The sequence below is a fragment of the Quercus lobata genome, chromosome 11 (assembly GCF_001633185.2).
Source record: "Quercus lobata isolate SW786 chromosome 11, ValleyOak3.0 Primary Assembly, whole genome shotgun sequence".
In the NCBI taxonomy this organism is placed as follows: domain Eukaryota; kingdom Viridiplantae; phylum Streptophyta; class Magnoliopsida; order Fagales; family Fagaceae; genus Quercus; species Quercus lobata.
Genome location: NC_044914.1, coordinates 17233576 through 17248172, shown reverse-complemented (window position 1 = coordinate 17248172; position 14597 = coordinate 17233576). Strand labels below are relative to the sequence as shown.

Here is a 14597-nt window from a genome sequence, read left to right as displayed (position 1 = left end):
TTCAAGAGAGAGAAAATGACTAATTTTTTGTTTTTTTGTTTTAAAATAAAAAGAAATTAAGGAGAGATTGAAACTCATAAAAATATTATTGCCATTTATTTTTGTCATTAACTTGATATAGTTGTTCTGAGATTACTAGATGAAAATTAGGTTATAGTTTTCCTTTCTTTTCCAATATTTGATAGTCCAAAAATGTATTGACTCCTTGTGATTAATTAATTGATTGATTAGCCAAGTTTATTAGTTAATCAAATTAATATGCAAACGCATGGTAGCACAAACAAATCATCAATTAAACTTAGTGCAGCGGAAAATAAATTGACACGGTGATATGTTTATGAATGAGGAAAGCCAACATGGCAAAAACCCCACTAGGTGATTTTGAGGTCACCACTCCCGAAATTCCACTATCATCACAACAAACGGTTATAAGTAAAGGCTTAAGCCAACTACTCCTTATCTACAACCCCAAAATGCTGTGAGAGTCACCTGTGGAAGAGTACATGCTTGTCATCTCTGATTTACTTAATTTGGGAGGCCATCTGTCCTTTTGTGCATGGGTTTTTGTCTATGTAAACATATAGGGCCATGACCTTTCAATTTGTGAGAAAGAATCTTCCAAGTTCCATATCGACCACGATTTTATTGTGATAAGTTACATATGCTCACGTAATTCTAAAATGTTAGATAAATATCCTTATAATGCTTTATAGTTGTGGACCATGCTGTGGTTAATGCAAGATACCTATTAAGGTGGATGAAAAAGATTTCAAGAGAGAGAAAATGACTACTTTTTTGTTTTTTTGTTTTAAAAGAAAAAGAAATTAAGGAGAGATTGAAACTCATAAAAATATTATTGCCATTTATTTTTGTCATTAACTTGATATAGTTGTTCTGAGATTACTAGATGAAAATTAGGTTATAGTTTTCCTTTCTTTTCCAATATTTGATAGCCCAAAAATGTATTGGCTCCTTGTGATTAATTAATTGATTGATTAGCCAAGCTTATTAGTTAATCAAATTAATATGCAAATGCATGGTAGCACAAACAAACCATCAATTAAACTCAGTGCAGTGCAAAATAAATTGACATGGTGATATGTTTACGAATGAGGAAAACCAACATGGCAAAAACCCCACTAGGTGATTTTGAGGTCACCACTCCCGAAATTCCACTATCATCACAACAAACGGTTACAAGTAAAGGCTTAAGCCAACTACTCCTTATCTACAACCCCAAAATGCTGTGAGAGTCACCTGTGGAAGAGTACATCCTTGTCATCTCTGATTTACTTAATTTGGGAGGCCATCTGTCCTTTTGTGCATGGGTTTTTGTCTATGTAAACATATAGGGCCATGACCTTTCAATTTGTGAGAAAGAATCTTCCAAGTTCCATATCGACCACGATTTTATTGTGATAAGTTACATATGCTCACGTAATTCTAAAATGTTAGAAAAATATCCTTATAATGCTTTATAGTTGTGGACCATGCTGTGGTTAATGCAAGATAACTATTAAGGTGGATGAAAAAGATTTCAAGAGAGAGAAAATGACTAATTTTTTGTTTTTTTGTTTTAAAAGGAAAAGAAATTAAGGAGAGATTGAAACTCATAAAAATATTATTGCCATTTATTTTTGTCATTAACTTGATATAGTTGTTCTGAGATTACTAGATGAAAATTAGGTTATAGTTTTCCTTTCTTTTCCAATATTTGATAGTCCAAAAATGTATTGACTCCTTGTGATTAATTAATTGATTGATTAGCCAAGTTTATTAGTTAATCAAATTAATATGCAAACGCATGGTAGCACAAACAAATCATCAATTAAACTCAGTGCAGCGGAAAATAAATTGACACGGTGATATGTTTACGAATGAGGAAAACCAACATGGCAAAAACCCCACTAGGTGATTTTGAGGTCACCACTCCCGAAATTCCACTATCATCACAACAAACAGTTACAAGTAAAGGCTTAAGCCAACTACTCCTTATCTACAACCCCAAAATGCTGTGAGAGTCACCTGTGGAAGAGTACATGCTTGTCATCTCTGATTTACTTAATTTGGGAGGCCATCTGTCCTTTTGTGCATGGGTTTTTGTCTATGTAAACATATAGGGCCATGACCTTTCAATTTGTGAGAAGGAATCTTCCAAGTTCCATATCGACCACGATTTTATTGTGATAAGTTACATATGCTCACGTAATTCTAAAATGTTAGATAAATATCCTTATAATGCTTTATAGTTGTGGACCATGCTGTGGTTAATGCAAGATACCTATTAAGGTGGATGAAAAAGATTTCAAGAGAGAGAAAATGACTAATTTTTTGTTTTTTTGTTTTAAAAGAAAAAGAAATTAAGGAGAGATTCAAACTCATAAAAATATTATTGCCATTTATTTTTGTCATTAACTTGATATAGTTGTTCTGAGATTACTAAATGAAAATTAGGTTATAGTTTTCCTTTCTTTTCCAATATTTGATAGTCCAAAAATGTATTGACTCCTTGTGATTAATTAATTGATTGATTAGCCAAGTTTATTAGTTAATCAAATTAATATGCAAACGCATTGTAGCACAAACAAATCATCAATTAAACTCAGTGCAGCGGAAAATAAATTGACACGGTGATATGTTTACGAATGAGGAAAACCAATATGGCAAAAACCCCACTAGGTGATTTTGAGGTCAACACTCCCGAAATTCCACTATCATCACAACAAACGGTTACAAGTAAAGGCTTAAGCCAACTACTCATTATCTACAACCCCAAAATGCTGTGAGAGTCACTTGTGGAAGTGTACATACTTGTCATCTCTGATTTACTTAATTTGGGAGGCCATCTATCCTTTTGTGCATGTGTTTTTGTCTATGTACACATATAGGGCCATGACCTTTCAATTTGTGAGAAAAAATCTTCCAAGTTCCATATTGACCACAATTTTATTGCGATAAGTTACATATGCTCACGTAATTCTAAAATGTTAGATAAATATCCTTATAATACTTTATAGTTGTGGACCATGCTGTGGTTAATGCAAGATACCTATTAAGGTGGATGAGAAAGATTTCAAGAGAGAGAAAATGACTAAATTTTTGTTTTAAAAGAAAAAGAAATTAAGGAGAGATTGAAACTCATAAGAATATTATTGCCATTTATTTTTGTCGTTAACTTCGTACAGTTGTTCCGAGATTACTAGATGAAAATTAGGTTATATTATTCCTCTCTTTTCCAATATTTGATAGGTCAAAAACATATTGACTTCTTGTGATGAATTAATTGATTAATTAGCCAAGTTTATTAATTGATCAAATTAATATGCAAACGCATGGTAGCACAAACAAATCACCAATTAAATTAAATGCAGTGGAAAATAAATTGACACGGTGATTATTTACGAATGAGGAAAACCAAAACGGCAAAAACCCCACCAAATGATTTTAAGGTCACCACTCCTGAAATTTCACTATTATCACAACAAGAGGTTACAAGTAAAGGCTTAAGCCAATTGCTCCGTATCTACACCCCCAAAATGCTGTGAGAGTCACCTGTGGAAGTGTACATACTTATCATCTCTGATTTACTTAATTTGGGAGGCCATCTATCCTTTTGTGCATAGGTTTTTGTCTATGTACATGTATAGGGCCATGATTTGTCAATTTGTGAGAAAAAATCTTCTAAGTTCCACATCGACCACAATTTTGTTGCGATAAGTTACATATGCTCATATAATTCTAAAATGTCAGATAAATATCCTTATAAAGCTTTTTAGTTGTGGACCATGCTGTGGTTAATGCAAGATACCTATTAAGGTGGATGAAAAAGATTTCAAGAGAGAGAAAATGAATAAAATTTTTGTTTTTTTTGTTTTAAAAGAAAAAGAAATTAAGGAGAGATTGAAACTCATAAGAATATTATTGCCATTTATTTTTGTCGTTAACTTGATATAGTTGTTTTGAGATTACTAGATGAAAATTAGGTTATAGTTTTCCTTTCTTTTCCAATATTTGATAGGCCAAAAACACATTGTCTCCTTGTCATAAATTAATTGATTAATTAACCAAGTTTATTAATTAATCAAATTAATATGCAAACGCATGGTAGCACAAACAAATCACCAATTAAACTCAGTGCAACGAAAAATAAATTGACATGGTGATATGTTTATGAATGAGGAAAACCAACACGGCAAAAACCCCACAAGGTGATTTTAAGGTCACCTCTCCTGAAATTCCACTATTATCACAACAAGCGGTTATAAGTAAAGGCTTAAGCCAACTGCTCCTTATCTACAACCCCAAAATGTTGTGAGAGTCACTTGTGGAAGTGTACATACTTGTCATCTCTGATTTACTTAATTTGGGAGGCCATCTGTCCTTTTGTGCATGGTTTTTTTGTCTATGTACACATATAGGGCCATTACCTTTAAATTTGTGAGGAAAAATCTTCCAAGTTCCATATCGACCACAATTTTATTATGATAAATTACGTATGCTCACATAATTCTAAAATGTTAGATAAATATCCTTATAAAGCTTTATAGTTGTGGACCATGCTGTGGTTAATGCAAGATACCTATTATGGTGGATGAAAAGGATTTCAAGAGAGAGAAAATTACTAAACTTTTGTTTTTTTTTTTTTTTTTTGTTTTTTTTTTTTTTTTTTTTTTTTTTTTTTTTTTTTTTTTTTGTGTGTTTAAAAGAAAAAGAAATTAAAGCGAGATTGAAACTCATAAGAATATTATTACCATTTATTTTTGTCGTTAACTTGATACAGTTGTTCTGAGATTACTAGATGAAAATTAGGTTATAGTTTTCCTTTCTTTTCCAATATTAATATTGAGGCAGAGCTTGAGTTTGACGGGTTTTGAGTGGGAGGAAAATACAACTTGATAATCTGAAAGGAAATATTGTGGGAAGGTAATTAATTAGAGGGAAAAAAAAAATCCATGCAAGGGAGGTTCTAAGTATGTGCCTCAATTATAACTTATGAATATTAGTGCATATAAGCGCATAGCTCTTTGATTCATGCTAATGTTTAAAGATTTTAAATTCTATAAGAATGTCATGTAAAACTAAAATCTTATACCCTCCAATCCAAACACGTAACATCATCTTATCACATATTAAAAAATAAGCACAACCACATTTGAAAATCCAACTCCACCATGTTATCTTGACAACTCATATCAAGATTAGTTTAGATTGCAACTCAAATTTAAATTCACTTATCAAGTAATCAATGGACCATACGCTATGAGTTGGGTCAAACTGACTCAATTACTAACACTTGGAAATCAAATTGATCATCTTGACATGAACTTTCTTAGATTTTTATTTTTTATTTATAATAATGGGAGAAAAAATATTTATTCTGAATGTGAAATTGCACGTGTTCCAGCTGTCATCTCCCTCTTGCTCAATATGTCCTTTTGTGCATGGTTTTGTCCACCGGCATGTAGGGATTTGACATTTCAATTTGTGAGAAAACCACATAAGAGCATATAATTCTAGATAAGAGAGAATGGCTTTTGTGAACTATTTAGACGTATTAGGTGAGTTAATTAGGAAGCTTATCTAATTTGCATTCTATATAGAGGTAATTAATTAATTAGCTCAAAAAAAAGGTCTATGAAGGGGAGGTTCTAATTACGTGCCGCAGCTGTATCTATAAGTACCTAAGCGCATAATCTCTTTCGTTCATGCTAGGGTTTGAACTTTGTAGGACAAGAGGCACACATTAATAAGGCTTAAGTTATGCCTCTGCTTCATTTCCAGACATCATGGGGAGACCATTTTCTCTCTTATTCTAATGGCTCCGAGGTGTGTGTATATATATATATATATATATATATATATATATATTACGTGAAAAACTATCATTAATTAAGTACATATGTAAAATAGGCTTGATAACAGTTGCTTGTGTTTTTGGATAAAATAATAAGATAAGGTATGTAACCAAGACAAACTGTTTTGCATCTAAAAAATGAAGACGTTAAAAGTGACATCTCTTTTGACAAATTACTGATTGTAGAGTAAAAAAATGAATTGAACTCAAGACTCTCTTGTTTTAGTATCATGTTAATTTACCCATCATTTGAAAAGTTTAAGCTATCAGCAATAATTCTAACATCTTTACATTCAAATTCCTATACTAACAGGGACGGACCCACTAAGGGATAGACCCCCCCCCCCCACCAACCACAAAAAAAAAAAAAAAAAAAAAAAAAACATTTCTTTGAAAAAATTTAGTATATTGGAAGACTCATATTTTAGAGTTTGTAGTTGGCCTCCCTCAAATTTTTGGATTGGTCCAAATAGCCCAAATGAAACTAATCACCAAACCCTTTCTTTAAGCCTGTGGCCCCTCCATAGTCTAAATACAACACAATGAAAAATCTATAAATCACCAATATCATAATTCAATTATTCATAACCAAAAAACTCTCATAGAAAAAAAAAATTCCCTTACGGGGGTGACAATAATTTATATGACTTTTTAATTGATTTATAAATTATGGGAAAGTCAATTACAATTATTAAATTTTTTTCAAAAGATAAAATGCAAAATTCTTTTAGAAGCCAATATTAATGATGTAGCATTGCCAACTCTTAATATTAATATCCCAATTTTTTAAAATTCTCAAACAAAGTTTTGAAAACTTCATTAGTATGATTTTTAGTTGCATTCAAAAGTATGGGTTTATCACATTGGTGAGTTGGTCAACATGATAAAATCAATATTTTTATTCAAATTACCCAAAATTTGGAGATTCGAAGTCCTCTTCTTTTTTTATTCTTCTTCTTTGAAAAGGTTAGAATATCATATTGTAACTTTCAACTTTTTTTTTTTTCATATTATTTCCCTCTTGACTTAAATATTTATGGTAATAAAATGCAATTGTGTTCAAATCCTGGTTCCGTCCTTGTATACTAACTTAGTTTAGTATGAAATTCATGGAAACCATCTAAACATATATCATTCAGATGACATCAGAAAGGAGAAAACTATGATTCTCAACACAAAGATAGAAGAGAAAAGGGGAGGAGCTGTCACTGATATATGTTTGTTCATTTTTATTTTAGTCCAAGAAAAATTGAAAAAATCTCTTCCAAATTTCATATCGACCACAATTTTATTGCCATAAGTTTTGCTCACATGCTTCTAGAAAATCAGAAAATACAGTACTCAATTGTATCATTATAAAGCTTTATAGCTGTGGTTAATTAATGCAAGATACTTACTTAAAGGTTGAAAGAAAAAAATCAACCTTCATTAAAAGTTCCAAAATAACAAAAAGATAATCTATTAAAAAAAAAAAAATGAAGGAATGCAACAATGCATTCTCAAATAGACTTACCAAACGTAACCAAAGTGCATGCCTCAGCTATATCTATAAATACCTAAGCACATAAGCTCTTCCTCTCATGCCAGTCTTTTGAAGGACAAGAAGCATGCATTAAAGCTTTTGCTAATTGCACCAATTCAACACTAAGTTGTTCTCTCACCTCCCAAAATGTCTCACCAAATTTCCATGGCTACTGCTCAAACCCAAAATCCAGATGCTAATGTACATCGCCACTTAGCAAATTTTCGTCCAAGCTTATGGGGAGACCATTTCCTCTCTTATTCTAATAAATCCGAGGTATATATGTCTTCCACCTGACATGTTAGGCTACATAATAAAATTAATATTCTAATATAAATTGCGGTTCATTTCATAGCCAATATTCAAATGTCATGTTCTTAAAATACATCATCTTTAAATGACAAAAGATGCTTATAAACAGTGGTAACATGTTAATTTTTTATTTCGATTTCCAACTTTAGGAAACCATTGATTACTCGGAGCAAGTCCAAGGGTTGAAGGAAGAAGTGCAAAGGATGTTGATGGCTCCCATCGATAATCTTCTAGAAAAGTTGGAGTTGATTGATGCAATCCAACGCTTAGGAGTGTCCTACCATTTTGAAGATGAGATTGATGAAGTATTACAACAAATTCACAAGTATCATTATACGTGTGATGTCCAAGAAAGTGATGATGCTCTTTACACCGTTGCACTTCATTTTCGATTACTTAGACAACAAGGTTATAACATTCCAAGTGGTAAGCACTCTTTTGGTTGGTTATTTGTTTATTTAAGAAAACTCAATCTATGTTTGGATGAAGGGAGATGAGAGAAGTGAGAAGGTGATTGGAATTTGCTAAATTTTAATATATTCTGGCTATATTCTTCCCCTCTATTCTCACCTCTCCCTCCATCTCTTTTCATTCCAAACATATCCTTAAACAAGCTAAAAGTTAATTTTCATGATCAAGCATTCACTTCCATCATTATTTTCATATCATCTACTAATGGCTCACGCATGTCCTGTGCTGGGTGGTAAAGTAGATATCTTCAACAAATTCAAAGACAATATGGGAAACTTCAAGGAATCACTTACTAACGATGTGAAAGGAATGTTAAGCTTTTATGAAGCTACACATATGAGGGTGCATGGAGAAGATATACTTGATGAAGCACTTAAGTTTACTACCACTCACCTAGAATCAATGGCGATTAATTTGAGCCCTCCTCTTGCCACACAAGTAAGCCATGCTTTAAATCGACCTATTCGAAAGTGCTTGCCAAGGATAGAGGCTAGGCAATACTTTTCTATCTACCAAGAATATGCTTCACATAATGAAGTTCTACTAAACTTTGCAAAATTGGATTTTAACATGTTGCAAAAACAACACCAAAAGGAACTAAGCCATATCTCAGGGTAAGTTCATTAACTATATCTCACTACATTGGTGTTGTACTTAAGCTTTCATAAGACATGATTTGACCAGCCAATTTTTGTTGAAATTGTAATTTAGGTGGTGGAAAGGTATTGATGTTGCGACAAACCTATCTTTTGCACGAGACAGGATGGTGGAGTTATACTTCTGGGTTTTGGGAGTATACTTTGAACCCCAATACTCTCTTACTAGGAAGATACTAACCAAAATAATGTGCATGACATCAATCATAGATGACATATATGATGCATATGGCACACATGAAGAACTCGAGCTCTTCACGGACGCAATTAAAAGGTTTAATACAAGCATCTAGGATCCTCTTCATTTCTATTTGAAATGGATCAATATCATGGTTCAAATTAAATATTAAAAATATAAAGATGTATCCAATATGATATCACTTAAAATTTTAAATGACGGAGTACTCTATACACTATCAAATCAAGAATATAAAATCATAACCATGAAATGGATTTTCTGAATTTTCTAGTAAAATGGAGAATATGATTTTTCAAGGTTGGCTCTACCATATAGGCAAGTGAGGCAATTGCCTTAGGCCTCCAAATATTAACAAATAAGAATGTATCTTTACTTGTAAAAATATTAATTAAGCCCATATTAGCCAATAGATAAAAATAATAATGTTTTTAAAAATTAAAATGCTAAAACTATTACAACTTTTATTAAAAAAAATAATTAAAAAAAAACCCTCTTTTTAATGTATAACTGACTATTGGTTTTATTCATGTGAGAGTTTTAGAGTATAGAACTCATAGTGTTCCACACACAAAATTAAGCTAGAAAATCTCTCGCTCTCTCAACAAAACAAAATTGAAATCTGCAAATTTATTTTAAAAAAAAGTCTCAAATCTCTCTTCTTTTTTCGGGTACATATTGCTGGAAATTTTGCCACTCTCATTTAAAGCATAAAAAGTAATTTAAGCTTCTTTGCAGCTACGTTGGACCTTCTTTTTTGTTCCTTTTAGGTTTGGCTTAGCTTAAACTCTCTCTCTCTCTCTCTCTCTCTCTCTCTCTCTCTCTCTCTCTCTTCTTTTTTCTATTTAAACTATCTCTCTCTCTCTCTCTCTCTCTCTCTCTCTCTCTCTCTCTCTCTCTCTCCTTGTTTTTTATAGGAGATCTGTCACTTTGTGTTTGTTTTGCCCATGGTAGTGGTAGGAGACAAAGAAAGAGACCAAAGTTTTATCCTGATAAAATGGATTTATTCACTCACTCATGTTTAGCTTAGCTTTAAGCTTTTACACAGTCCATATTTATTATGTTGTTCATCATTCACTATTTTTGACATAGCCCATTCAGCCATTCATAGTTTGGGGGGTGATGTAGCATGAGTTTTATGGTGGGGGAATATATATATATATATATATATATATATATATATATATAGATATAGATATATAGATAGTGTAGTTGTTGACAAATTTAAAAATAAATTTTGTGAAAAAAAATCAATTAAATATATATATATATATATTTAATTACTAGTTAATAAATATAACATTTTAAGAAAGATTAAGTGATTTAACTATATTATCAATTTAAAAATAGATGTTAGAAAACTTGAAAAAAAAATTAATTCATAATTTTTCATCTAATTAAACAAGCAAGTAGAATAATTTTATATTAAAAAATTATTACATAATTGATATATATATATATATATATATATATATATGAAGCCGTCCCTGCTCTATTTTTAAAATTTTGGGGTTAAAGTCAACATTGCAAACATGATTCAAATGTTTAAATTTCAGGTGGGATATAAGTTGGATAGACCAACTCCCAAAATACATGAAGTTTTGTTATAAAGTACTCTTGGATGTTTTTGAAGAAATTGAAGAAGAGATGTGCAAGGATGGAAGATTATACTGTGTTTACTACGCAAAAGTTGCAGTAAGACACTATTAATTCACTTGAAACCACTTTATTTTTCTTTTCCCAATAATTCTCATTTTATAACTATCAATATTTTATATTTTAATGTAACTAGATGAAAAAACTTGTTCAAGCCTACTTTGAAGAAGCCGTATGGTTGAAAGAAAAATATATTCCCACGATGGAGGAATATATGAGTAGTGCACTAATATCTTGTGGTTACCTCACGATTAGCACCATATCTTTTATTGGCATGGGAGATGTCGTGACCAAGGAAGCATTGGAATGGGTCATCAAGGAGCCAAAGATTGTTAGAGCAGCATCAATCATATGCAGGCTAATGGATGATGTTGTTTCCAACGAGGTATATTTAGCAAATGTTATATAGCATGTATTATTAGTGGATCTTATTGAGCATTGTGGCTAAAATTAAGGGACGTTAATTATTGTTTTAAAAAAAATAAATAAATTGAGAAAAATCATTATGTCACATTTGTGCTACCCCTTAAAACAATTAATCTAGTCACAATTAAGTTTCTTGTTGTTATTATAAATCTCAAATCAACCCAATATATATCAAATGTTGGACTCAACACACACCTGCACGACACATACTTAATCAATATCCAATCAATTTGCGGCATCACAATTTTAATCTAATTAAAAGATCCTCCTACGTGCAGTATGTACAAAAATTATAGAAAATACACAAATTCACTCGTAATAACTATCTTCTTACTTTTTCCAGTATTTTTACTTCAATAATGTATATGAGAGGCTAGTTCAGTACCACAATGAATTAGATCCACCTAGAAATTGATGACATGGTTCAAATTTTGTTTTTGAATCTAGTAAATAGTGTATAAATTGTTAGGTCTTTTAAAAAAAAAAAAAAAAAAAACACCATATTAGATACACCTATAACTTTTTACTATTTAAAGCAAGAAATTGATTCATTTCAAATGGATCCACAAATCCATTTATGCCTAACAAAAAATGACACTTATTACATATTTTGGGATTTTATTTTTTTACAGTTTGAGCAAGAGAGAGGACATGTTGCCTCTGGCATCGAGTGTTACATGAAGCAGTATGGTGTCTCAAAGCAAGAGGTACATGACGAATTTCGAAAGCAAATCATGAATGCATGGATGGAAATAAACAAAGAGTGTCTTAAACCTACTGAAGTGCCAGTACCTCTCCTTACACGTGTTGTCAATCTTGCACGAGTTATGGATTTAATCTACAAGGATGAAGATGCATACACACATCTTGGAGGAGTGATGGTAGAGAGTATCACCTCAATGCTTGTTGATCCAGTACCAATTTGAAGATATTGATGCCAGTGCTCAATATGAGCACAAAATTATACCTAAGTTAGTTCCTTAAATAAAGATTTGATAAACTATCCTATGAAGTCAATATAAAATAAATGTGTAAGTGTTTAGAGTGAAAATTTTACTTGAACTCCAAATTACTGTAAAAATTAGGAGCCCAATGTTTTTTCAGAATAAATGTTGTTTCAATAGGTGATTAATGTGTGAGAATTATTTCTACATTACTTTTCTCATACAGTTCCATTTTGTAGAACTCTGCTTTGTTAATCCAAAATAATTAATATATGTTTCTTGTGCATGTGTTCTAACAATGAACAAATTATTCAATACGAACACACTCTGTCTCTTCTACATAATAATATTTATCTTCTTTTTTTTTTTCTTTTTTGCAGTTTTAAACTTGTTTTTATTTAGTTTATATTTGAGCTCTGAATTTCAATATGCAATTTAGAAAAAAAAAAAAAAAAGGATTAATTCTGTTAATTGTAGATATTGAAAATCCCAAAAACCTAAGGTGATAAGAAAAAAGTTATTTTATTCACTTAATCATTATTCTAATAGCTCCTCACCAATGTCAATTTAAACTCTCCGCACTAAGTGAAGCCTAAATTATGATTTTTTTTTTTTTTTTTTTTTTTTTGAGTAGGAGGCAGAATAGAGACAAGATTCAACTCAACATCATTGCTTTGACATAATAATGAAATATCGAGCAAAAAAAGTAGATGAAAAGGAATCATTGAAGAAATTAATGTGATTCAGTCACTAAATACTACGTTCACAATATTTCATTGTTTCTTGTAATATTTTTAACATTAAGCATGTGATTTAAAAATTAAAAAAAAAAAAATTGTTAATGATCTAAACATGTGAATCTATTCATGCAAATTGGAAATTTTACTAACTAGCTAATTAACAAATACAAAAGTCATCAATGGCGAAGTGAATCATGAAGCATTGATAACAACACTTTCCAAACTTAATTAGAAATGCAACGTATCTAATGATGAATGAAAATCGTCAATGATTTGATGGCTCCTGATCACGTTGATGGATGCCTGTAGAATAAGAAAACAAGAACCAAACAAAAAGGCATCGGTATGGTACCAGCCAAAAACCCTCTGAAGGTTAAGTTAGTGAATGAAAAATCTCCAAGAACTCTATAGTGAGAGAGTTAGGGATTTTATGCGTACCTTGGAAAGGAAGAGAACCATTGTTTATATAGTGATGGGGAAGAGCCCTAGATCCCGAGAGTAGGGGGATTTTCCTTATGGGGAGAGGATGAATTTAATGCTATCAAAATTTTAGGGATAGTCTCCATTTTGGGAAGGTGAAAATCATGTGGTAGTCTTTGTCCATGGTGCGCAAGGTGTTTCCATAAATGTATGTGTGTAGACCACGTAGGGCTATGTAAGGCCATGTAAGGCCACACAAGGCCACGTGGGACTTGTTGGTATTTGTCCCCATCAGCTAGGGGATTCCGTCAATTAGAGGATCCTTTGTTGGTCAGGTGAGGAGATGCAATGTTGACTTTGTTTCTGAACTATCCTCACGGTCGTCGGTTCCTAAGGAAGCCAACAATTTCTTTGAAGTCGTTGGCCTCTTGGTTCTCCTATGGGCCTCAATTTTATTACCAAAAACACCCTTATTAGTACTCGTAGCACATGTACATTTATTTTTGAGATAGATAGAATTTTATTTTAATCTAACCTAAGTGTATATATGTGCGAAGCTCCCTCTGGAAAACTTAAACTCTGCCCTTGCCCCTCACACCCTACAAGAACCTATACTTGTGGAGTGATCATTGCACCAAAGGTGAGCAATGGTGTAGCACATGTACGTTGACTCTTAGAGATTGATCGATATGATTGAATGGGCGGCACTATGTATAGTTTAAGGGTTCAAATGAACCCTTGAGCTAGCAATTGTTTTTTTTTTTTAATATATTATTTATTTATTTACTTTTATTTAACCCTCATAAAATAAAAAATTTTACATCTTGGCCTTAAATTTTTTTTAAGCCTAACTGAAATAAGCTTAAATTATATAATCCTCTTAATAATGTCTTGTTCTTTTTAAATGCAAAATAAAAATTCCAACAACAAATCAATTTTATCTAAAATCTGGAGGATAAAAAATAGTAAGCCAACAATAAATGCAGAAATTTGTTCATCTTAAAACTTAGAAAAAACTCATTTAAATCTTAACAAATTTAAAATAAACTAATGGAAAATTATTAATTTACATTGTATTATCAATGTAAAATTTACATTGCCTCTAAACAAATAAGTATAACATTGTACACTTTTATGCAAATGTGTATAATATTGTACACTTCTTGCAAATGTGTACATGCAAAATTGTACACATTTATTTAATCTACAATATAAATCTTACATTGATAGTACAATGTAAAAATATAATTGTCCTAAACTAATATGATTATTTTAATTTTTAGTAACAGTAATCAATATAGTCATTGTATTAAAAAACAATATGCTTAATGAACTTGTAGTTTATCTCTTATTCTCTTGCTAGTACATCCCATGCAAAAATTTGTAATAAGAAAACCACA

General features: G+C 31.3%; 1 protein-coding gene across 2 annotated transcripts; it reads left to right on the top strand.

Annotated features, from left to right (window-relative positions):
* Positions 1-7382: 7382 nt before the first annotated feature.
* Positions 7383-12246, top strand: LOC115968547 ((-)-germacrene D synthase-like). Of its 2 annotated transcripts, none has more exons than XM_031087964.1 (7): positions 7383-7652; positions 7838-8114; positions 8398-8773; positions 8871-9089; positions 10568-10706; positions 10804-11052; positions 11726-12246. In XM_031087964.1, the coding sequence occupies exons 1-7, from the start codon at positions 7524-7526 to the stop codon at positions 12017-12019; spliced, it is 1683 nt and encodes a 560-aa protein (XP_030943824.1). In that variant the 5' UTR covers positions 7383-7523; the 3' UTR covers positions 12020-12246. The 2 variants fall into 2 exon arrangements, with proteins under 2 accessions (XP_030943824.1, XP_030943826.1); XM_031087966.1 differs by having other exon boundaries at positions 7384-7652; positions 8401-8773; positions 11726-12019.
* Positions 12247-14597: the final 2351 nt, after the last annotated feature.

Coding starts and splice junctions, on each gene's coding strand:
- LOC115968547 (XM_031087964.1), top strand. CDS start 7,524: ATGTCTCACCAAATTTCCATGGCTACTGCTCAAACCCAAAATCCAGAT. Junction 8,115..8,397: donor AGGTTATAACATTCCAAGTG/GTAAGCACTCTT, acceptor TGGGTGGTAAAG/TAGATATCTTCAACAAATTC. Junction 11,053..11,725: donor ATGATGTTGTTTCCAACGAG/GTATATTTAGCA, acceptor ATTTTTTTACAG/TTTGAGCAAGAGAGAGGACA.